This window comes from Bos taurus, chromosome 20 (genome assembly GCF_002263795.3).
Source record: "Bos taurus isolate L1 Dominette 01449 registration number 42190680 breed Hereford chromosome 20, ARS-UCD2.0, whole genome shotgun sequence".
NCBI classification, from domain to species: domain Eukaryota; kingdom Metazoa; phylum Chordata; class Mammalia; order Artiodactyla; family Bovidae; genus Bos; species Bos taurus.
In genome coordinates this window covers 18610649-18637174 of record NC_037347.1, presented here as the reverse complement: position 1 = coordinate 18637174, position 26526 = coordinate 18610649, and the positions used below count along the sequence as shown (strand labels likewise).

The window sequence follows — 26526 nt, the reverse complement described above, 5'->3', positions numbered from 1 at the left end:
TGTACATCAACTATACTTCAATTTTAAAAACACCAATACACATGACATAATGTAATTCTGTTTAATAAGACTTCATTTCATCCACCTACTACAGGGGATACTTTATCTTCACTCACGTACATGCACAGAGGAAGAGACACACACAGACACTCTTTGTCCGGGGACTCTAGCCCCCAGGGATTTGGGAATCCCTTGAAATTGTATGCAAATTTTACATATACATTCTTCTGGGAAATAGATGCAAAGACTCCTTTAGCATTTCAGAAAGGTCCATTAGCCCACCTAAATATCCACCTACCATAAGAGTTAAGAATCACTCTCCTGGGCACTGACTGGTCCTCTGACCTTGTGCCACACCTCCAAAAGTGGGCCAGTGAACCCTCAGGCATACACAGTGGTCCAACAGCATATGGAAAGGATGTACATACCAATGAGACAATTTTGCTTTGTATTTTCTGAGGAAAATTAAAAAATTTAAAACACACGCTGACATAATAAAGGAGAAATAAAAATCAGCCTACTTTTTTAAGCAAAATTGAGAATATATTAAGAAATATCCTCACTCATGGACGCTTGGATCATAGCCTGAAAGATACACATTTTCTCTCTCTTTCCAAGTTGTCTGGTCCAACTCTATTTCATTTCTTTGTTTTTTAATCTATGATGTATGGTGCATCTATCCTACTAGTTATAGTAACAAAGACTTTGCAGCCCTTTTTGTCATGAAGGAGAGAATGTGTTTCTTGAGAGGCCAGTGATCTTTCCTGACCACACTTTCTTCTCTTTGTGCTGACGGCAGGCAGGATGCAGCAGCTATCTCTACACTCAGAGTCTACCCCTACTCATTCTTTACTTTTCATTACGTTCTTTAATACTTTGGCCACCTGATGTGAAGAGCTGACTCACTGGAAAAGACCCTGATGCTGGAAAAGATTGAAGGCAAAAGAGAAGTGGACGTCAGAAGATAAGATGGCTAGACAGCATTGCCAACTCAATGGACATGAATTTGAGCAAACTCCAGGACATAGTGAAGGACAGGGGAAGCCTGGCATGCTTCCGTCCATGGGGTTACAAAGAGTCGGACATGACGAAGGGACTGAACAACAAAAAATGTTCTTTAGTCACTAAGACCAAAAGAATAATACCAGCCTGAGTGGATTTCAAGCCATGGCTCCTTAAGCCAGCCTGCCTTGTACCTTCCTCTGGTTGCCAAATTAGTAAACTTGACTCGAGTGAATTTTATCCCCAAAACCCCAATCCTCTTAGATGTCAGAAATCAACCTACCAGTGTTCGGGTGCCAAAGCCGTCACACAGTGGTGGCATCTCCTTATTTAAGCAGATCCTTGCCATCATTCTCATCAACAGCTGTAACTTTCTCCTATTTTCAGGGGGCAGGAGGAGGCAGCAAATTTGAAAGGCTTCGATGGCCATTTTCTCTTTCTGTAACAAACCTGATTTAGGGGAGGAAAAATAAAAGGTTTTACTCCTTTAAAAACCTATAGCCTACCTGACTCTATTATGGTCACATTTTTATAAAATATGTATTACTAAAATTATATAAAGCACGTTCACATGTTCAATTATACTGGGCTAATTGCTACAGATCCACTGTCACAACGAGCATAGAAAATACAAACCATCAACTAGGCATGGCAAATATATAAAACAAACACAGCCATTTTTCCCTCCCACAACTTGACAGTTAAAACTAAATTTTCATAGCATTCTTTCCCATTGAATCAAGAGCAGTCAGGTTAAGCCTAAGGTAACACACTCAATACTCAGATAGTGTAAGAGACCCAAGATAGCATGGGCAAGAACATGAATGTGCCATCCCTGTCCTGAAGTCTCCCCTTTTGTACTATTTCCTTATGATGAGCAGGGTCACCATATTTCCTGACTCTCATGGACTAAATAACAGGACTAATGCTCTTGGAATCATTCTACTCACTGCCAAAGACTCTACTTCTAAATAACATCTGTCAAATAATCGTTCCTCCCAATTAAGCTATTTTTTCTAGCTAAGTGTGCTGATTCAATTGTGTTACATGTCAACCCTCCTCAGCCAGTATGATTTTGCTAAAATTTAGGGTATTCTAATACTGTGTTCTCTTCAACCGTATTTGTCCATCTTCAAGCCTTCTAAAGAGATGAAACTGCTTTCACCAATGTATTGGTCCATATCCAACATTTTCAAGTTCCCACTAGTCTCTGATTTAAGAGACCAAATCACCTTTTACATTCAGCAGATATTTACTGGCCACATACAACATGCCAGGAACAATGCTAGCTCTCTTTGAAGAGCTTGTGCACTGTGAGAAGAGGCCCATGAAGTAGCAAAATGTGAGGGGCGCTGCAAGAAACATCTGCAAAGGGCATATCAGGGAAACTCTAAGTCACTCAGCAGGACAGTAGCATAGGCTGTGAGAGCCCAGTAGAAAATAAGCTAAAAAGGTCGGTAGAGATGAGATCTTGGAAGGTCTTGAATGCTAGACTAAGGACTGTGTGAAGAAAAGTTTAAAAGGAAAAGGAGCTGGGGAGTGATGGGAAAATACTCCAAGAGTTTTGGTGGTAACTCTGTAAGGACATTTGAGCAGAGATCCAAAGAAAATGAGAGTAAGCCTGGTAAATATCACAGAGACAAATTTTCAAGGTGAAGGAAATAGCAATTACAAAGATTATGACAAGGGAATATGTTTGGAATGTTTGAACAGCAATGAGAGTAGTGTGAAGACAGAGCAGAGTGCAAAGAATATTCAAGTCAGAAACGAGGAAATTAGAGAGGAAATTTTTATGGAAACAAAAAAGACTCTGAATGCCTCAAACAATCTTGAGAAGGAAGAACAAAGCTGGAGGTATCGTATACCCTGATTTCAAACAATACTACAAAGCTTCAGTCATCAAAACAGTATGGTACTAGCACAAAAACAGACACACAGATCAATGGGACAGAACAGAGAGCCTAGAAATGAACCATACTTATATGGGCAATTAATCTACAATATAGGAGGCATGAACACACAATGGGGAAAAGACAGCCACTTCAATAATTGTTTCTGGGAAAACTGGACAACTTCATGCAAAAGAATCAAACTGGACTACTCTTGTACTATGCATAAAAATAAATTCAAAATCAACTAAAGACTAAAATGTGAGACCTGAAACCATAAAATTCTAGAAGAAAATAAGCAGTATGCTCTTTGACATTAGTCTTTACTATATTTGAAGAGATACGTCTCCAAAAAACAAAAGCAAATTAGACAAATGGGACTACCTCAAATTAAAAGGCCTTTGTGCAGTGAAGAAAACTATCAACAAAATGAAAACTCCAATTATGGAATGGGAGAAGATACTCTCAAAAATTAAAAAACAGAACTATCATATGATCTTACAATTCCACTCTAGGGTATTTATCTGAATAAAACAAAAACACTAATTTATAAAAGATGCATGCTCCCCTGTTCCATTCCAATGTCAATTGAAGTGCCCATCAATGGATGAATGGATAAAGAAGGTATGAGTGTATGTAGATACAAATATAGATATTGGGTTAGCCAAAATGTTCCTTTGGCTTTTAAGTAAAAATAAAAGACACACTTCTCATTTTCACCAAGAACTTTACTGAACAATGTATTCGCCATTTTGTTCCACTACCTTCTGCCATTTTTTCAGGCAACATCATAATCCCATCTTCCCAAAACTTTTTATCTTTTTGAGCAAAAAACTGTTCCAGATGCCTTTTACAGTCTACCAGGGAATTGAAATTTTTGCCATTAAGAGAATTTTGTAAAGACCAAAAGAAATGGAAATCCAAAGATGCAATATCTGGTGAATATGATGGATGAATCAGAACTTGCCAGCCAACTGTAACAGTTTTTGCCTGGTCATCAAAGAAACAGGAAGTCTTGTGTTTTCCTGATGGAAGATAATGCATTTTCCTTTGACTAATTCTGGACACTTTTTGTCAAGTGCTGCTTTCAGTCAGTCTAATTCAGAGCTGTACTTGTTGGAATTAATTGACTGGTTTTCTGGAAGAAGCTCATAATAAAGGATTCCCTTCCAATCCCACCATATATACAACATGATCTTCAGAAGGCAAGAAGGCCCCTGGTGTGGTAGGTGGTGGTTCATTTCATTCACCCCATGATCTTGTCTATTCCTTATTATATAAGATTTCTTGATACAAATTAATCTGACCAAAGTAAAGCATAAAAGCTTTTTACCTTGTGATTACAATCAAAAGACAAGTCACAGACTATGAAATTATATTTCCCAGACTTAAGGATTAGTACCTAGAATGTATTTTTTAGAATGACAAAAAAGAACCAAAAGAAAAAAATTGAGTAAAAGATAGAAAAAAAATTTACTCAAGAAGAAACCCACATGACTAATAAACAGTAAGAAGATTCCTTTTCATACCCATCAGATTAATAAAATTAAAGGACTGGCAAGGAAACAATCAAATAGGAATATATCACGAATGGATGTGTAAATTGCCAGGACAACTCTGGAAAGCAATTTGCTAGAACCAGTAAAGACATGAATATCAAACAACTTAGTGATTCTGCTTCAACATGCACAGAAATACATGGATATCTTTGCAACCTTGCAAAATGTACTGGGTCAGGATGGCGGGCACATGGATGTCTATTATACCACCCTCCTTCCAAACAGTACTTTTGGTGAAAATTTAGAAATTAAATTGCAGGGTTACTTTCTTTTTGCTGTGCTGGGTCTTCGTTGTGGTGCACGGGTTTCTCGTTGCAGTCACTTCTCTTGCTGCAGAGCTTGGGCTCTACGGCACACTTCAGTAGCTGCAGCTTATAGGCTTTGTTGCCCCGCAGCATGTGGTCTCCTCCCAGAGCAGTGACTGAACCCGAGTCCTCTGCATTGGTAGGCAGATTCTTCACTGGACTTCAATGGACCACCATGGAAGTCCGGCAGGGTTACTTTTTAAAGTGCTATTTGAGAATGTTTTCTTTCTATGAACAATACCACCAACAACAATGAGTACATTTGGCACTAGATCTTGGCTTATAAGTATCATTCTCTACAAAAAGAAACCAAGAATTCTTAAAAAAATGGCTGATTCCAGGGTTGGTAACAGAAAGTAAAACTTGAGCCTGATGGTAAAAATAAAGTGCTTCAAGAATGCTCGGAACAGGGCAAAAGGCTACATGAGCCATTCTGAAGGAACCCCTCCCCCGGGATTCCAAATACATGTGTATTAGACTGTGCTGAAGAACTGATGCTTTTGAACTGTGGTGTTGGAGAAGACTCTTGAGAGTCCCTTGGACTGCAAGGAGATCCAACCAGTCCTTTCTGAAGATCAGCCCTGGGATTTCTTTGGAAGAATGATGTTAAAGCTGAAACTCCAGTACTTTGGCCACCTCATGAGAAGAGTTGACTCATCGGAAAAGACTCTGATGATGGGAGGGATTGGGGGCAGGAGGAGAAGGGGACGACAGAGGATGAGATGGTTGGATGGCATCACTGACTCAATGGACGTGAGTCTGGGTGAACTCCGGGAGTTGGTGATGGACAGGGAGGCCTGGCGTGCTGCAATTCATGGGGTCGCAAAGAGTCAGACACGACTGAGCGACTGAACTGAACTGTGCCAAGTCACTTCAGTCATGTCCAACTCTGTGCAACCCTATGATTGTAGCCCGCCAGGCTCCTCCATCCATGGGATTCTCCAGGCAAGAATACTCGATTGGATTGCCATGCCCTCTTCCAGGGGATCTTCCCGACCCAAGGATCAAACCCAAGTCTACTGGGTCTCATGGATTGCAGGCAGATTCTTTACTGTCTAAGACACCAGGGAAGTCCTGTAATTAGACTACTTGATATTATCCTATATGTCATGGGGCTGTATTCAATTCCCTCTACCCCTCGTCTTTTTAACTCCTGAAAGTCCAATTTGGTTCTTTCTTCTTTGTTCTTTTTTTATGAGATTATCTTTTTTTAAAAAAACACATATACAATTGGTTTTGGTATATCCACTAAATTATGCCCATTACTACCATCTTAATTCTAGAATGTTTTTGTCACTGCAAAAAGAAATCTCCATACCTATTAGCAGTCACTCCTCGTTTTCTCCTCCCCTCAGTTCCTGGAAGTCACTAATCTCTATCTCTATAGATTTGCCTGTTCTGAATATTTCATATAAATGGAATCATACAATATGTGATTTTTTTGGGTCTGGCTTTTTTCACTGAGAATGTTTTCAAGATTCACCCACATTGTAGCATGTTAACAGTACTTCATTCCTTTTGATGGCTCAACAATATGCCATTGTATAAATATACTGCTTTTTTTGCATTTCTCATTTGATGGACTTGTTTTTTGTTTTTTTTTTTAACTATTCTGAGTAATGCTGCTATGAACATTCATGTACCGGTTGTAGTGACATGTACTTTCAATTGCGCCTTGGGTATGTGCCTAAGGGTGAAACTGTTGAATCACATGGTAACTCTATGATTACCTTTTTAAGGAGCTACAGAACTGTTTTACAAAATGGCTCTGCCATTTTATATTCCCACCTGTAATATATGATGGTTCCAATTTCTCTACATTCTCATTAATACTTGTTCAGTTCAGTTCAGTCGTTCAGTCGTGTCCGACTCTTTGCGACCCCATGAATCACAGCATGCCAGGCCTCCCTGTCCATCACCAACTCCTGGAGTTCACTCAGACTCACGTCCATCGAGTCAGTGATGCCATCCAGCCATCTCATCCTCTGTCGTCCCCTTCTCCTCCTGCCCCCAATCCCTCCCAGCATCAGTCTTTTCCAATGAGTCAACTCTTCGCATGAGGTGGCCAAAGTGCTGGAGTTTCAGCTTTAGCATCATTCCTTCCAAAGAAATCCCAGGGCTGATTTCAGAATGGACTTCAGAATGGACTGGTTGGATCTCCTTGCAGTCCAAGTGACTCTCAAGAGTCTTCTCCAACACCACAGTTCAAAAGCATCAATTCTTCAGCGCTCAGCCTTCTTCACAGTCCAACTCTCACATCCATACATGACCACAGGAAAAACCATAGCCTTGACTAGACGGACCTTTGTTGGCAAAGTAATGTCTCTGCTTTTGAATATGCTATCTAGGTTGTTAACCATCTTTTATATATAGCCATCCTAGTGGGTGTTAAGTGGTATCTCATTGTGGTTATGATTTGCCCTATTTTGAGGACTATCACCCTAGAGATGCACAGCTTAGTGTGTATTCAGCCACAGATTCAAGGAGATTCCCATGCAGAGTCATGGAGCTTTTCCTATATATAATTGCTTTATATTAGTTTGCTAGTGCTGCCATAACCATATATCACAGATCAGGTGGCTTAAACAATAGAATTTTTTCTCTCACAGTTTTGGAGGCTAGAAACTATGATCAAGGTTTCAGTAGGTATGGTTTCTCCTCAGGCCTCTCTCTATGGCTTACAGATGGCTGCCTTCTTGTTCTGAGCTCCATGTCATCCCTCAATTTGTCCAAAATTAATCTCCTCTTCTTATCAGGATACCAATCATATTAGACTAAGGCCAAGTCACACAGCTTTTAAGTGGAGAAGCTGGAGCTTGAACAAATAATAATAATTTAACAAATAATTAACAAATAATTTCTGCAAATTATTCAAAACATTCAGTTCAGTTCAGTTCAGTCACTCAGTCGTGTCTGACTCTTTGCGACCCCATGAACTACAGCACTCCAGGCCTCCCTGTCCATCACCAACTCCCAGAGTCCACCCAAACCCATGTCCATTGAGATGGTGATGCCATCCAACCATCTCATCCTCTGTTGCCCCCTTCTTCTCCTGCCCCCAATCTTTCCCAACATCAGGGTCTTTTCAAATGAGTCAGCTCTTCGCATCAGGTGGCCAAAAGTCATGTCATTTATATACTCAATATTAGGAAAGTGGAGATGCAAGGACAATGGTAAATGAATTAGAACCAAATGACTTTGGAAAAACTACTCAACTCCTTTAATCTCCACTGAGATTTTCCTCATCTGGAAATGGCAATAATACTAATACCAATCTCACAGGGGTATTGTGAAGGTTACAAAAACAGTACTATAAAAGTGTGTCCAAAATTTTGAACAATACTCTTTTTATTCACAATGTACAAGAGAATACCTGTATGTTTATTAAAATTAAATACAGAATTCAGGAAGACTTTATACATGTCAAGGCTTGATTCTATAAGTATCAGTTCAGTTCAGTCACTCAGTGGTGTCCAGCTCTTCACAACCCCGTGGACTGCAGCATGCCAGGATTCCCTGTCCTTCACCAACTCCTAGAGCTTGTTTAAATTCATGTCTATTGAGTCAGTGATGCCATCCAACCATTGTGTCCTCTGTTGTCCCCTTCTCACTGCCTTCAATCTTTCCCAGCATCAGGGTCTTTTCAAATGAGTCAGTTCTTCACACCAGGTAGCCAAAATATTGCAGTTTCAGCTTCAGCATCAGTCCTTCCAATGAATATTCAGGTTGATTTCCTCAAGGATTAACTTGTTTTATCTCCTTGCAGTCCAAAGGACTCTCAAGAGTCTTCTCCAACACCACAGTTCAAAAGCATCAATTCTTCGGCACTCAGCCTTCTTTATGATCCAACTCTCACATCCATACATGACTACTGGAAAAACCATAGCTTTGACTAGATGGACCTTTGTGAGCAAACTAATATCTCTGTTTTTTAATATGTTGTCTAGGTTGGTCATAGCTTTTCTTCTAAGGAGCAAGTGTCTTTTAATTTCATGGCTGCAGTCACCATCTGCAGTGACTTTGGAGGCCAAGAAAATAAAAGTCAGCCACTGTTTCCCCATCTATTTGTGTTTTCTTTCACTTTCATCAATAGGCTCTTTAGTTCCTCTTTACTTTCTGCCTTAAGGGTGGTGTCATCTGCATATCTGAGGTTATTGATTTCTCCCGGCAATCTTGATTCTGGCTTGTGCTTCATCCAGCCTGGCATTTCGCATGATGTACTCTGCATATAAGTTAAATAAGCACAGCGACAATATACAGCCTTGATGTACTCCTTTCCTAATTTTAAACCAGTCTGTTGTTCCACGTCCAGTTCTAACTGTTGCTTCCTGACCTTCATACAGGTTTCTCAGAAGGCAGGTAAGGTGGTCTGGTATTCCCATCTCTTGAAGACTTTTCCACAGTTTGTCTGGCAAGTATATAATGTTTATTTTCTGCTCTGATGTCGAGAACACTATAGGTGCTAAATTTAGTATATTAAGTGACTGAAAATACTTGGGAGATCAGTTATACCACTATTTTGTCTGTTTAACAATCAAATGAGATTTTGAAAATTCTGCTCCCCTATCTTGGAAGACTGAACATTACTGAATGCCTTCTAGGCCCCAGTTACTATATATTAAGCAATTTTATCTGTTCACGTTTAATCATTTTGACTATCCTGTAACATAGGAAATATTGCCCCATTTTGCAAACAAAACCAAAGCCCAAAGCAGTTAAGACCTTTAGACTTTTCTCATAGCTAAGATTCAAACCTGTGAATCCCTTAAATATATAATTAACAACTTCCTCTCAATGAGTCCAATTTGGTTTTAATTTGGTATTAAAAGTGAATGGTCAGCAATTATTAATTATCAATTAAAACTCTCTACTTAATACCATACTCTGCTGCTAAGTCACTTCAGTCGTGTCCAACTCTGTGTGACCCCATAGATGGCAGCCCACCAGGCTCCCCCGTCCCTGGGATTCTCCAGGCAAGAACACTGGAGTGAGTTGCCATTTCCTTCTCCAATGCATGAAAGTGAAAAGTGAAAGTTAAGTCGCTCAGTCGTGTCTGACTCTTAGCGACCCCATGGACTGCAGCTTCCTAGGCTCCTCCATCCATGGGATTTTCCAGGCAAGAGTACTGGAGTGGGGTGCCATTGCCTTCTCCATACCATACTCTACATACATATTAACATACGGCAGGAATAGAGATGCAAACGGAATGGAGAATGGACCTGTGAACACAGCGGGGAAGAAGGCAGAATGAATTAGGAGAGGAGCACTGCCATGCATACACTGCCATGTACAGAGCAGCTAATGGGAAGCTGCTAAAGAAGGAAAGGGAGCCCAGCAAGGTGCTCCATGATGACCTAGCGGGGTGGGTTGTGGGGCTGGGAGGGAAGTTCAAGAGGGAGGGGATATATGTATACATACAACTGAGTCATGTTGTAATTATATTCGAATTAAAAAAATTTTTAATTGAAATTAAAACTAAGAACAACTAACATTCATAATGATAAACCTAATTTATAAAGATGATGAAAATAGCTAACATTTATTAAGCATCTTATTATGAATCTAATAGTATTCTAAACTCTAACAGTATCTCATTTAATCTTTACAATAATCTCTGTGAGGTAGATACTATTATAATTTTTATTTACATATAAAGGAAAATGAGGCTTAAAAGAGTATATCATTTGCCCAAATCACACAGTTAGTCAATAATAGAGAAGAATTTGAGTCCAAACAGTCTGCCCTAAATACCAGCCAATTACTTCCTGAGGATAAATTCATAGGAACAGAAATGTTGGTTCAAAGAATATGCACAAATATTCAATAAACAGATAGACAAATAAAATGGCATTCTTTAACTTGAGGCAAGGATTAGAGAATGAAAAGAATGGAGAATTTCTCAATGAAGCTATATTTGAAACTAGCTCTTTTACAAGAGAGTCCAGAAAACCATTTTCTTGAGACTTCAAAATGAAAGCTGGTTTTAAAATAAAAATGATTGCCAGTTCCCCTCCCACAAAGTAAAAACAGAATGGAGTTTATCCCTGAAGATTAGGGATGAAAAACTGAATAGCCCTATAAAACATGAGCCATAGGTAAAAGGTATTTTTATCTGAATGTAAAGGACAAGTCATGTGATTTTTTCAATCATGTGTAAAGGATGAACCATATGTGAAAGGCAAGCATTTTTCAGTTATCTATTAATACCAGTCATATCTGAACAATATTTTCTGAGAAGTCTTCACTGTGGGGACAATCACATAAGATTGTGGGAACCTCACGTAAGTCCCCACAATCATCTTACTATGTAGGTAGGTAGAGTATTGTTTTCCAAAAATGTTTTACTACAACTAAAATTAAGAAATATATCTTCTATCACAATAATATATATACAAATACATAGATATTTAAAACAAAAAAGTTTATAAATATGCCTACTCGTATTATATACAATGTACTCTGACATTTTATACACTATTCTATGGGTTTATCTGTTTGTTTTTTTTTAATGCTGTTCTACTATATAGAATTCACATCCAACATGATAGTTTATGAAACAATGGCCTATGAACTACTAAATTTGAACTGAGGACTTCATATAACAAATATCCAGGAATACACAGTCAGAAGTCAAACAGATATTCTAGCCTTGAATTTAGGAGGTAGATCTGAGTTGAAGATAAGAACTGAAAATCCTCCTGGGTAGAGGTGATCCATGAAGTGCTATAGATGTGATCAAAGAGAAGATTTGATATTTCTATAATACTTAACTCCTTCTGGGCATCCTGTCCCAAGGATATTATTTTTCAATCTGTTCAAATGTCAACATTTTTAGCTCTGCCTTTGAATCTTGGAGTGCTCTGTATTGCTTTCCTTAGTTCAAATACATGTAGGAATACTTAAATTTCCAAAAACTTTAATTTGAGCTGTCTGTTTCTATTTCCTAACTTCTTTCTCATTACTAACCATTACCTAGTCTTTTTTTTTTTTCTCCCTTGACGAAAGCACACTACAAGATTCAGGAAAAAATGACTGCAAGAGAATTTAGCTTTCAAATATCCATGACAGTCTACAGTTGAACTTGAAACATCTTCAACAAGTACTTGAAGTACTCACTGATTTCAAAGAGCTTCTTGATTTTTGTTTAAGGTTCACAGAGTTTCAATGCTTTAGCTATTTTATTCTTTGGACTCATCTCATTTTGCTAAATAAAAACTAAAAGAGTGATTTTTTCATCTTTCATTATTTCTAAAATCTCATCATCACAAAATCAATGAATCCTCCTTCTCTTGAGAAAATAACAAGGGCCTTCTAGAGCCGCAGAGGTAACTTGTTACTGCCACTTCAGAATGATACAATAGTGCTTATCCTAATTATAGACTATGAAGCTCTATCACAAATACTTTTACATAAAAAAAATCTTCCTATCATTTGAGAGAAGGCATGGCTAGATAGCAACATATGATTATCCTATCTCAACTTATGCATTGTTCCAATACTTTGTAGTTTTCAAAATGAAACAAACAAAAAATATCTAATAGAGAATGTGTTACCCATCACTTTAAGTTCCATATTTTCCTACCCATAAGTATGATAGGCATTATTGCTATTTATCACAATGAGAAAACAGGCCCAGAAAAGAAAAGCAATTTACCAGAGTGGGTACAACTAGGTCAACAAACCAATAAGTTACCTGGGCTTCATGTTTTCATTGGTGAAATATGAATAAAATAATGAAAAAATAAACTAGTCACCAAATTACTTAAGCAATTCATCTGAGACTTTTTTCAATCAGAGAAACACTCTGTTATTTAGCTGAACTAAGGATAAGTGAATAAATAATTAAATCTCAAAGAAACCCAACTGCTCCTTATGAAAGTAATAAAATAAAAATCAATGGGAATTTGTAATGTTCTATGTTTTAGAAGTTAGGTGACATTTTTGGCCATAATGACCAAGTGACAGGTTCAGAATTCTCCAGTGTTTTATGTGACACCTATCTTTGTCACCCTCTTTCCCACTCTCCAAAGATGATATTAGATTTCTATTTTCAAATCATTAGGAACACAAATTTTCATTTTTGCAAAGTAGACCTGATCATTCCATTAACATATACAGTAAGCTATTCCTTACGGGAGTGTCAAAATGGAAGTGAAATTTATATACTTTTGAGAAGGGCTGGAGTTTCCAAAAAGTCAGTGGATCATATCTGTTCAGCCAGAGAATATAAGAGACTTGAGAAGGGTTCACTGTAGTTTTCGAACAACCAAAAGAATATAAAAGTTAAGTCACAGTTTCATTTCCACTGAGAAGAGGTATAAAAAGGAAATGGTTTATTCTAAGCTGTAAGAATTCAAACTACATATCAATTGGTAAGAATTCCCTGCCTACAAATGTTATGTAGCAAGTTGGATGGGAAGGGGAGTTTGGGGAGAGTGGATACATGTATATGTATGACTGAGTCTCTTTGCTGTCAGCCTGAGACTATCACAACATTGTTAATCAGCTATACTCCAATATAAAATAAAAAGTTAAAAAAAAAAGAAAAGAACTCTCTGCCCAAAAAGAGACACAGTAAATGAGACTATTTCTCCGGACACTTTTAAGGAAAACCAAGCAAGTTGCCTTTGTGAACTGGCTTAAAGGCAGATACAGAGTCATGCACAAACAAGATGACGTCCCCTTTCCGACAAAAGTGTCCCAAACTGCTATAACACTTTTATGAGTTCTTTAGCTTTTATGATTAGAAAGTCTTTCACCCAACCCAACATCAGATAAATATCAACTATTTTAGATTTGCATTTTAAAAATTTAATTCTCTAATCCAGCTGGAATTAATCCTGCTGAATAGTCTAAAAAAGGTCTTAATTTTTTCCCAAGTTTTGTCAATTATTCTTATGATTACTAGTATACTTATAAATAATGTATGTGTTTAGTTATAGCCAGCGAATGTCTAGGCATTGCCTAAATTTCTATCTTTAAGAACTACCTAACTCACTTTATTCTAATAGTCCTGACATAACAGTAGTCATTACATTTGGAGGTGATTCAATATGCTTACTTGGCCCATTGGCAACTTCAAAAGCTCAGGCCATAAGCCCTGGGACCTGACAGCAGAGACCTGACCAGAGAGAACTCTGGACTAACATGGGCAAGAGCCCTTCTCTTTGGTCAAGTGCACCAAATAGGCACTCTCTGAAAAAAAGAACTGTTTTTCCCTAAGGATTACCATGGGATAAGGCCCCTGAGACCATCTGAAGCATAAGGACAGAGAGATGGCACACAGCTCCAGGGGATCTCTACAAGTCACTATACACAAGAACCAAAAAGCAGAAAACCTAACTTCACGGATATTTCTAGATTAAACAACACAGGCGGAGATCTCAGTCTTTGAGCTAGATGATCACATCTAGTCTGAAAGTGAAATTTAGTTACTCTGTAGTGTCAGACTCTTTGTGACCCCATGGACTGTAGCCCACCCAGGCTCCTCCGTCCATGGAATTCTCCAGGCAAGAACACTGAAGCAGGTTGCCATTTCTTTCTCCAGGGGATCTTCCCAAACCAGAGATCAAACTTGGGTCTCCTGCATTGCAGGCAGACTCTTTACCAACTGAGCCACCAAGAGTTAGATAACCAGTCTAGTGAATTCCAATGGCACTTTCTAAATTTCACCTCTACGAGAAAAGGAACAGCAAAGGGGTGTTCAGCCTTCCAGACTATTAGCACATAAACTGGGAGCCGTAAGCCCACCTGCCTGTAGGAGCAGACAAACGGAATAAATGAGCAGCAAAAGGGGTCAAGCGAACCTGACTTCACCATCTGAGAACAGCAGCGAATCCTGGGGCCTTGGTAAATTGGAATTCATGTCCCTGAAACACTGGCTCCCTCTAGCGGAGGCACTCATTACACAGCTATAGCAGCTTATACCACTGAAAATTCAAGATCCAAAACTGCCAGATTTTTAAAATTAAAAAATTTTAATTTTTTAAAGAAACCAAATCATAAATTCTTACATAAATTTCCCATTTCTTAAAGTTTTACAATTCATTATATTAAATTTTCTTTTTAAAACACACAGGTTAAACCAGATGTATTTATGAGACACATTTGGCCCATAGTCTAAGATCTCAGATTTTAATACTATACACAACCAGCCAGTCAATTTTCCAAAACACTCTTGCCCCCATGCTCTTCTGTGCTTCCTTTATGTCTTGTTTCTTCCTCTGTATGCCAACTTATTGCAAGCTACACAACTCAATGGATTCCAGGGAGCACGTGAAGAGTGAGTGCATGTTAAGTGTGAGTAAAGGCTGCTATGCTGTCTCATTCACCCTATTCAAGAGTCAGCCAAACTCTGATGTTGATACAAGAAACTGCCATTTTGGAAAAGAAGATTATTATTCAGTTATGTTGTTAGGGCAGACTGCTGAGCCAAAGTAAATCATTTTCTTAATTATAACAGGAAGTCTTAAACCTCAAAAATGTTTTTTTTTTTTTCTTTTTTTTCATTTTTTTCTTTAAGAACTCTTCAATATCCTATTCCACCTATCACTGACTGTTCTCAGGGTCACATTTCTGGCAACAAGCTAGTATTATTTCATGCAAGAAGCAAAGGAATGACCCTCAAAAAAAAAATCCATTTCCATTGAAACTGCTATAGAATTAGCTTCTACACAAAGCAGACTGATTACCTACTTTAAAGTATTTTGTCTAAGGGTATCCTATTTCAATCAAAGTAAGAAAAAAAGTTTAAGGAATGAGTCAGTCCTTCTGGGATTCAACCTACACAACTAGTTTGCATGTACTTAGATATGATAGGCTTTCCCAGATTCTAACAGGCTTGCTATATTAGATAATCTGTTATCCATATAAACAAATTATGGTCTTCCATAACTACATCGTACATTTTCACTATGTAAAGATCTAAAAAATACAGTTTTCAATGCAGGGTATCTGAAACATATTCACTTGAGAATGATTAATCAGGGACAGTTAATATATTACCATTCATACACATTAGTCCATTATTGCTGACACCTAAGTACAATAAATTCTCCATTCTAACCATCCTTCTCCACCTCAAACTGTCTATAGATAATATTTCAGATGGTGGCTGACTCTGCCATCAATTTAGAAACAACCAGCTTCAATTCCTAGATGAGATCAAAATGAGCAACTGGGGTTAGGGATAGACAAGTGACATCACAAATATAACTGATTCAAATTGGACTTCATACACTTTTAAACACCTTCCATTTGATTTTCTAGAAGCCAGTTGCTCAAATGAGAATTTTTTCAGTCAGCTTCCACCAAGCTTCCAACTGACCCTGCCAATTTCACGGGTGTCAAAAACCAAAGAAGTTATATTGCAAGTCCAAGCTGCAGTGCAAGCCTCCTGTCATTTAGACTACACACAGAGCATATCCAGTGGTGACCCTCGTGTGTCTGCTCAACCAGATTTGATGTCCTCAACCATCATAGTCATCTCCAGAAGAGACAGAACTCAAAATAAAAATAAATTTGAAAGGATGTTAGCTGTGTTGTTAGGTTACAGAGAATAGTGGTTCAATATTACCTACAACAAGTTCAAATTTTCCATATGGGGAGAAGAGACAAAATGGCGGAGTGGAAGGACATGAGCCCATCTCTTCTTATGGAAACACCAAAATCACAACTAACTGCTGAACACACATCAACAATAAATGCTGGCACCTACCCAAAAAGATACCCTACATCGAAAGACAAAGCCACAACAAGATGGCAGCAGGGACACGAGAAAATCAAATCCCATACATCCTGGGTAAGCGACCCACAAACTGAAAAATACTATACCACAGAAGCTCCCTGACAGGAGTGAAAACTGTGAGGTCCATGTAAAGCTTCCCAGTCTGGGGATCTGGCAACTGAAGAATTTCTAAGAATCTGGCTTTGAAGGCCAGTGGGGTTTGATCATCGAAATTCACAGGACTGGGGAGACAGAAACTCTACTCTTTGAGGGTGCACGCAGGGTCTCCTGCTCATCAGGACCCGGGGGGAAAAAAGCAGTGACATCATAAGAGCCTGGGCCAGACTTACCTGCTAGAACTGAAGGTCTCCTGTGGAGGCAGGGGGCAGCTGCAGCTCACTGTACGGACAAGGACACTGGTGGTGGTAGTTCTAGGGAGTACTCATTGGTCTAAGCCCTCTTGGAGGCCACCATTTTCTCACCAGGACTTCATCCCACTCAACTGCACCCAGGCTCCAAAGCTGGCACACTTCAGGCCAAACCACCAAGGTGGAAATACAGCCACACTCCTCAGCAGATAGGCTATTTAGTCTTCCTGAACACACAACTTCCAGATAAACACACCCTCTGACACGGCTCTGACCCCAAGAGGGACAAGACTCACCCACCAGTAGGCAAAACCACTCCCTCCCACCAGGAAGCCTAAACAAGCCTCTCAGACAGCCTCATCCACTAGGCAGCAGATAGCAGAAGCAAGAAAATCTACAACTTTGCAGCTTGTGGAATAGAAACCATAACCACAGAAAGTTAGACAAAATAAGACAGCAGAAAATATGTCCTAGATGAAGGAACAAGATAAAAACCCACAAGAACAACTACATGAAGTGGAGCTAGGCAATCTACCTAAAAAAAGAACTCAGAGTACTGACGGTAAAGATGATCGAAGAGCTCAGAAAAAGAATGGACGCACTGATACAAGAAGATGATATAACAATTGTAAATATATATATATATATCTACCCAGCTCCAATAGGAGCATCTCAATATATGAAGCAAATTTAACAGCCATATAAGGAGAAACGACAGTAACACAATAATAGTGCAGGACTTTAACACCATTCTTGGATCAATGGACAGATAATCCAGATAGAAAATCAATAAGGAAATACAGGCCTTACGTGACACATTAGACAAGATGATTTAATTGCTATTTATAGAGCATTCCATTCAAAAGCAGCAGAACACACATTCTTCTCATGTGCACACAGAACATTCTCCAGGGTGGACCACATGCTGGCCACAAAGCAAGCCTCAGTAAATTTAAGAAAAGTGAAATTATATCAAGCATCTTTTCTGACCACAGTGCTATGAAACCAGAAATCCACTACAAATTAAAAAACTGTAAAAAACACACACACACACACACACACACAAACAAATGGAGGCTAAACAATATGCTACTTAAAAACCAATGAGTCACTGAAGAAATCAAAGAGGAAATTGAAAAATTACCTAGAGACAAATGAAAACAAAACACAACAATCCAAAATCCATGGAACACAGCAAAAGCAGTTCTAATCTGTGCGACCCTATGGACTGCAGCCTCCCAAGTTCCTCTGTCCATAGGATTTTCCAGGCAAGAACACTGGAGTGTGTTGCCTTTTCTTCCTTTAGGGGATCTTCTCAATCCAGGGATCAAATTCGCATCTCTTTCATCTCCTGCAGTGGCAGGCAGGTTCTTTACCACTAGCACCACCTGGGAAGCCCCTCTAAGATCTAAGGGTATAGCAATACAATTTTACCTCAGGAAACAAGAAAAATCTCAAATAAACAATCTAACCTTAAACCTCAAGCAAGAAGAGAAAGAAGAACAAACACCCAAAGTTAGTAGAAGGTAAGAAATCATAAATATTAGAACAAAAACGAGAGAAATACAGACAACAGAAAAGATCAATGAAACTAAAAGCTAGTTCTTTGAAAAGATTAAAAAAAAAAAAACCTTTAGACAGATTCATCAAGAAAAAGAAAAGGCTCAAATCAATAAAACTAGAAATGAAAAAGAAGAAGTTACAATGAACACCACAGAAATAAGCACCACAAGCAACTATATGCCAATAAAGTGGAAAATCTAGAGAAATGGACAAATTTTTGGAAAGATACAATTTCCAAAGGTTGAACCAGTTAGAAAATATGAACTGACCAATCACAAGTACTGAAACTGAAACTGATTTGAAGACTCCCAACAAACAATTCTATCAGACATTTAAAGACGAGTTAAGATCTATCCTTCTGAAACTATTCCAAAACAGTGCTGAGGAGGGAACACCCCCAAAATCATTCTATGAGGCCACCAGCACCCTGATACCAAAACCAGACAAAGATGTCACAAAAAAAGAAAATTACAGGCCAATATCACTGCTGAATACAGATGCAAAAATCCTCAACAAAATCCTAGCAGACTGAAAGGAACAATGCACTAAAAGGATCAAATACCATAATCAAGTGGGATTTATCCCAGTGATACGAGGATTTTTCCATATTCGCAAATCAGTGCTGTACACCATATCAACAAATTGAAGAATAAAAACCATATCATCTCAGTAGATGTGGAAAAAGCTTTTGACAAAATTCAACATCCATTTACGATAAAAACAACAACAACAACAAAAACCTCTCCAGAAAGTGGGCACAGAAGGAACATTGTTGTTTTCAGTCACCCAGTCAAGTCTGACTCTTTGCGACCCCTATGGACTGTTCCCATAGAGGGAACATACCTCAACATAATAAAAGCCATATATGACAAACATCATACTCAACAGTGAAAGCTGAAAGCATTTCCTCTAAGATCAGGTATAAGACAAGGATGTCCACCCTTGCCACTGTTTTCAACACAGTTTTAGAAGTCCTAGCAACAGCAATCAGAGAAGAAATAAAAGAAATCCAAATTAGGAAAGAAATAAAGCTGTCAGTGTTTCCAGATGACATGATACTATACGTAGAAAATCCTAAAGATGCTACTAGAAAACTACTAGTGCTCATCAATGAACTCGGTCAAGTTGCAGGATACAAAATTAATACATAAAAATCTGTTGTATTTCCATATGCTAACAATGAACGATCAAAAAGAGAAACAGACAATCCCAGTTACCACTGCAACGAAAAGAAGAAAATACCTAGGAATAAACCTATCTAAGGAGGCAAAAGACCTGTACTCTAAAAATGGTAAGGTGCTCATAAAGAAATTGAAGATAACAAAAAATAGAAAGATATACCTTGTTCATGGATTAGAAGAATCAATACTGTCAAAATGACTATACTACCCAAGGCAATATACAGATTCAGTGCAATTTCTATAAAATGGCATTTTTCACAAAACTAGAAAAAACTTTAAATCTGTATGGAAACACAAATAGCCAAAGCAATTTTGAGAAAAAAGAATGGAGCTGCAGGAATCAGGTTCCCTGAATTCTGCTTATACTACAAAGCTACTATCATCAAAACAGTAGAGAACTGGCACAAAAACAGAAATAAATCAATAGAACAGGAAAGAAAGCCCAGAAATAAACTACACACCTATGGTCAATTAATCTACAACAAAAAAAGGGAAAGCCATGCAGTGGAGAAATGACAGTCCCTTCAATAAATGGTGCTGAGAAAATTCAACAGCCACATGTAAAAAAACAAAATTAGAACATTGTTTGACACCACGCACAAAAATAAACTCAAAATGAATTAAAGACCTAAATGTAAGTAAAGATACTATGAAACTCTTAGAGGAAAATATAGGCAAAACACTCTGACATAAATTGAACAATATCTTTTTCAAGCCATCTCCTAGAGTAATGGCAATAAAAACAAACAAATGGGATGTGATTAAACTCAAAAGCTTTTGTAAAGCAAAAGAACAGGGGCAAGGGAAGGGACATATGTACACCTATGGCTGATTCATGTTGACGTCTGACAGAAAACAAAATTCTGTAAAGCAATTCCTTCAATTAAAAATAAATTTAAAAAAAAGAATGGGGGCTTCCCAGGTGGCACTAGTGGTAAAGAAGTCCCCTCCCAATGCAGGAGATGTAAGAGATGCAGGTTCGATTCCTGAGTTAGGACGATCCACTGCAGGAGGGCATGGCAACCCACTCCGGTATTCTTGGCTGGAGAATCTCATGGACAGAGGAGCCTGGCAGGCTATGGTCCACAGGGTCGCAAAGAGTTGGACACGACTGAAGTAACTTAGCACACACACACAACGAAGGAAACCTTAAAGAAAACAAAAAGCCCACAGATGGGAGAAAATATCTGCAAACGCTGTGACCAAAGGGATTAATCTCCAAAATTTATAAACAGTTCGTGTGGCTAAATATCAAAAAAACAAACAATCAAAAAATGGGCAGAAGTCTTGACATTTCTCCAAAATACAGATGGCCAAGAGGCATATGAAAAGATAATCAACATCAATAATTATTAAAGAAATGCAGATCAAAACTACAATGAGATATCACCTCACACCAGTCAGAATGGCCATTATCAAAAAAAATGTACCAACAATAAATATTGGAGAGGGCCTGGAGAAAACAGAACCCTCCTACACTGTTGGTGGGAATGTAAATTGATACATCCACTATGGAGACAAGTATCCCACTTCTGGGCATATATCCAGAGAAAAACATGGTTTAAAAGGATAAATGCACCCCAGTGTTCACTGTAGCACTGTTTACAATAGCCAAGACATGAAAGCAACCTAAATGTCCATCGATAGATGAATGGGAAAAGAAGCTGTGGTACATATATAAATGGACCTACTCAGTCATCAAAAGGAATGGAATGTCATTTGCAGCAACATGGATGGACCTAGAGATTACCATACTGAGTGAAGTAAGACGGAGAAAGGGAGATAACATGCTATCGCTTATATTTGAAATCTTAAAAAAATGATACAAACGAACTTATTTACAAAGCAGAAACAGATTCACAGACTTAAGAGAACAAACTATGGTTACCAGAGGATGGGCAGGAGGGAGGGGAAGACTGTGAATCTGGAACTAATATGTACAAACTCCTATATTTAAATACATAACCAACAGGGACCTACTGTACAGCACAGGGAACTCTGCTCAATACTCTGGAATAGCCTAAATGGGTAAAAAAACAATGGATACAGTTATGTCTATGCATAGCTGAATTACTTTGCCATACATCTGAAACTAACAACATTGTTAATCAAATATACTCCAACATAAAATAAATTTTTTAAATACAATTTTTTTTAAAATTCCAAGTTCTTCTGTTTCAAAATCAGATCATTTTACCATAAAAAATTATGAAAATGGAAAATGACAAGAAAATCTAAGAATTGGTTTTTAATCTTGTCTTTGGAATTATTTTACCAGTGGCATAAAGGCACTAAGTTGCCATGAAGAGAATCTACTCAATTAGTCCTTATGCATATTAAACAACAGCTAGTACTCATCATTAGGCATGATATTCACAAGTACACAAGCCTCCAATACTCCCTAGTGGAAAACAAAATATCAAGAAGACCCAGTGGTCTCAAAACACAGTAACAGGCCTAAACCCTTCATCTGTTCTTAATATTGGGACTTCCAGTTCTTAACATTGATCTCTCTGAAACAAACTCCCTCTTAGATACATGATTTAAAATTGTTTCATGTTGTTTATTATCAGAAATCCTATGAAATCTTAAAATTTAAAGTATTGTGCTAAGAGACTAGGTATATTATTCACATATTGCTGATACTTTGTTAGGATACTATGGCAGCATACATACTTTCTAAGAAGAAAATAGGACAGGAGAAAGGGAAGAGAAGGGGAAGCAAGAATGAGATCAAGAATGGGAAGGTGAAGACTGCTAAACTCCACGACACTCAAAACCAAAAGGACATTAATTTCTACAAATTTACATAAAAGAATATGATACCCACACAGTGATTTGGTCATTAAAGCAAACATTTGTTTACAAGAAAACAATAATACTTATTCAACAATCACGACAGGAACAGAAAAAACTGATTTCCAAGGAGAAAGGAACAATATCAGAAAGACCTACACCAATAATATTGATTTTTCCCTCTTTTACCATGTTTCTTTGACAGTGTACAACATTCTGAAATATCAATATATGTAAGAAATCGCAATAAGTTTTAGAGAATAAGAGTTACTATATTTATTTTACATGTCACAAATAAATAATCCTACAAAACTCTGTTACTTCTATAAAAAGATTTCTAAATGATTCTCTCTCATGGTTGACTATTCATGAAGTCATATCCAGAGTAGTCATGAACAGTAAATGTCAAATTTACATTCTTCTCTATCAATATATGTATTTTTTTTTTGGTGTAAAAATGACATGAACATATTATTCTTTCCTGAGAAATAAAAACTACTGGTCCATGTTTAGGTTTATTAATAGAGCTTAACTATTTTCTTTTCTTCCTGCATAGAGCAAGACTCCAACTAGGCAAGCAGCTTATTTGTTTTTATTTCAAAAATACTATGGAAATTGGGGAAAAGGAAGTCTCAAGATAAAGAAAAATGAAATGTTCGCATATCGATGATGAAGATATACGTTCACTATATTCCAACTTACCTAATACACTGACAAAGGCATCAAAAAGGTGAAACGTAAGTAGAGGCTCTTTCAAGTGACCATAGTAATCAGCTATAGTTTTAAAGACATCTTTTTCAAATCCTAAATACATAGGCTGCTTCAAATCTGAACAATTAGGCCCTGTTAAAGAAAAGAAAGAAAAACATTAGTAAGGCAATCACCTGCAAGTATTGCTATTAGTCTCTGTGCAGATATGTGGTATATACAGATATGCAAAATCAGAAAAGTTTTCAAGGGTAAAATCGATATCATACATTTTACTTATATAAATATGCTTTATGTCTAAATTAAAATCTATTATAAAACAATGAGGAAAACACTGGCTCACTTCCATTGTCAAAAAAACCCCAACTCTTTTGTGACCTTCTGAAAGGTATTTTTATTAAATGCAGACAGTGATAATTTTCTTTGAAATATAGAATATTTGCCTAGTCTAATATGGTAACTACCTCACATATGTAACAGATAATCTATAAAGCAATTTTTAAAGCTTTTAATTATTTTAGCATTGCTATATTATAAAGTTCTAGAATCAGAGTTGAGTGAAATAAACAATTTCTGCCTCTAAATAATTTGACTCATAAGAATGTATACTCTTTTTCCTGAAGATATTCTGAAAAGGAGATCTTACATTGTGTCTTAAATTCATTCTGATTATAAAATTCTCCATTTGATCACCATCAAAAGATAATGTGTATTAAAAAAAAATTTTTTTAATGTTAAAGCTGCTCAAACAGAGACCATAGAAGACTAGATAAAGTGGCCTCTAAGTTCCTATTCAATTTTTTGATCTAAGAATCTAGGTTTTATTTACCCAATGCTTTTAAGTGAATAGTGGTATTTAATGAATTTTTATTAAACAAAATTATAATAGAAAATAATACCAAAGCAGAATCAAACTGATGTTTTCTGTTAAAAAGAAGTTTAAAAATAAAAGATAATTTATCAAGCAGAACCGTATTACAAAGTAACTCTAAGAAACTTGGAACAACCAAAAAACCAAGAAGCCTGGGATAAGTGAAGCAAAGATCCCCTTGTATTAGGGACCAAAGAGGAACAAGAAATGCTTAGCTCTCTACGGTGAAAGTGAAATTGTTAGTCACTCAGTCGGGTCTGACTCTTTGTGACCCCATGGACCATACTCTGCCAGGCTCCTCTGTCCATGGAATTCTCCAGGCAAGAATACTGGAGTGGGTTGCCATTCCTTTCTCCAGGGGATTTTCTTTACCCAGGGATCGAACCCAGGTCTCCTGCACTGCAGGCGGATTTTTACCATCTGAGCCATCAGAGAAGCCCCAAGCTCTCTACTGAGCTGGCAGCAAAGACACACAACAATCCATATACAGATGGAAGGATTTACATCTCCAAGTAGAGAGGGCAACTAACTGGATCTGCCCATGCCTGAGCGAAACGGCAAGTGGCCCACTGCCACTGTGGCTGGCCAACACTGTCTATTTCCATCACAGCATGGAAGAAAGTGATGTTGACTGCACTGGTCAGTTCTGGGCCAGCAGAACACAAGACTAAAGAACTGTACCCGAACAGATTTCTACCCTCAGGACAGCAGAAGAAGCCAGTAAAAACTGAAAGGAAATTCTTCCTACGGAATCACTGTAACTAATGAGAAAGGATCAAACAGAAAAGAACAGTTAAGGATTCTGGGCCATTGAAACATTGTGAAAACCGCTTTTTGTCAGTCTCCTTAAAAAGTCTCTTACCTTTTAATGTTCTATATGCTGCTTATAAAATATTTGGACTAAGATAATGAAAATTATTAGATGTGTGGTACCTCATTAACCCAGTGACAAACATAGCCATTTTTACTTGCTTCCTCTTCTGAAATATCCCAAGCTTAGTCAGTTGAAATTGTGTGACATGTCTTAGCAAGCAATACACGTCACCTTGAACTATTTATTCCCTCTAAGGATAAGTATGCAGTTCATTCTAAGCAGTTGTATCTCTTACAGAACACTTAATCATTCTTGACAAAAATACGCAAAAATAAGCCAAGAAAAAGTTTTCTTTCAAATGCCAGTGCATGGCAAGCCCATGAGAGAAGCCTAAGTTCGAAGATCTTTTGTTTTTCTATCATGTTGAATTTCAGAATACATTTTTAAGTCCAGTTTTTATAAATGTTATTCCTGAAAGACTTTGGACAAGAACTGTTTACATCTACTTTTATTGAATTCTTGCAATCTACGTGCACAAGGAAGAAAAACAGCTAACCTGGTTTTGTATTATTTATTAACATCAGTCCCTCACCTAATGGCCAACCGTGAAAGCACCCAGGTCTGCAACAGATCGCCCCCAAGGAAGAGATGAGCAATAAACCTACAGAGTAAGAAGCACGAGGCCTCCAAAAGTCTGATATCTTTTCTGTTTCCTATTGGACAATAATGGAAACCCAGATTCAGTAAGGATAAGGCTATGACTTAAGTCATAACAGGCTATGACTCTGACAGAGTCATAGTAAATTCAGGAGATGGGGAATGCAAATTTGGAAAAATCAATAATTTTATAAAATTATTCAAAAGGCTGACCTCGCCCTTTGGCCACCCTTTTTTCTTTGACACATAAGCAAGCATCTTTATGGATGTGCCAACCATTTCTAAAGTACTACACTTGATACATGGAAGACAGGTCCCCATTCCCAAGAATTTCCACCTAACCTAACACTACCTCACACATGTGGAGAACAGGACTAAGTCAATCCTCATGTCTTTTCTCTCCACTGTAATCTCAGTTAGTCTGACCTTTCTGCAGAAGTTTCACGGATTATATATACATCTCTCTTGGGGGTTTATTACATTCTTCATTACATTTTGATCACCACTGAGAATTCAACATCATAACTACACCTTAATATATACTTTACAACATATTATAGCTTAGATTTGTTATACTGGCTTCCTCTGTTCACTCCCAGTTGACCAACTTTCAAGATCCTTGGTTTTCCCAAAAGTCATACACGGGTCATTGAACCCATTCATAGCTTCTATTTTGTCTTTGCCAACTCTGGCCAAACATATAATTTAGATTAGTTTCTTTAAAATGATTCAGCAAGAATAAAAAGCATTCCTCCAGACTAAAACCACAGGACTCTACATCTCAGATGTTCTAAAACATGAACCAAAACCCAATGAAAATCTTAATAAACTCAGAGAACTTTGATCTTCACACACACTAACATTGCTATTCATTTTCAGGATGATAGTATATCATTTTTATATCATCACTAAGATCACCCACAGTGAGTTAACAGTTATTTTAGTTTCATTCTATAATCAAACAAAACTAATCAGTGAAATTAATAATTCAGAGCCTACTAATTTAATAATTTATACAGCAATCTCTATACATGCTAGTCTTACTCAAAAGGGAGGAAAGAAAGTAACTCTCTGAGGTGATCTTTAAG

General features: G+C 37.6%; 1 protein-coding gene across 3 annotated transcripts in view; it reads right to left on the bottom strand.

The window, feature by feature from the left end:
- DEPDC1B (DEP domain containing 1B) overlaps nucleotides 1-26526 on the bottom strand; it is a 90249-nt gene that overhangs the window by 13201 nt on the left and 50522 nt on the right. For all 3 annotated transcript variants that reach the window (XM_005221501.5, NM_001191451.1, XM_059878780.1), the window contains 2 exons: nucleotides 23091-23231; nucleotides 1286-1452 (listed from right to left, as the gene is read on the bottom strand). In XM_005221501.5, coding sequence (XP_005221558.1) covers nucleotides 1286-1452; nucleotides 23091-23231 — 308 coding nt within the window. The remainder of the gene's footprint in view (nucleotides 1-1285; nucleotides 1453-23090; nucleotides 23232-26526) is intronic.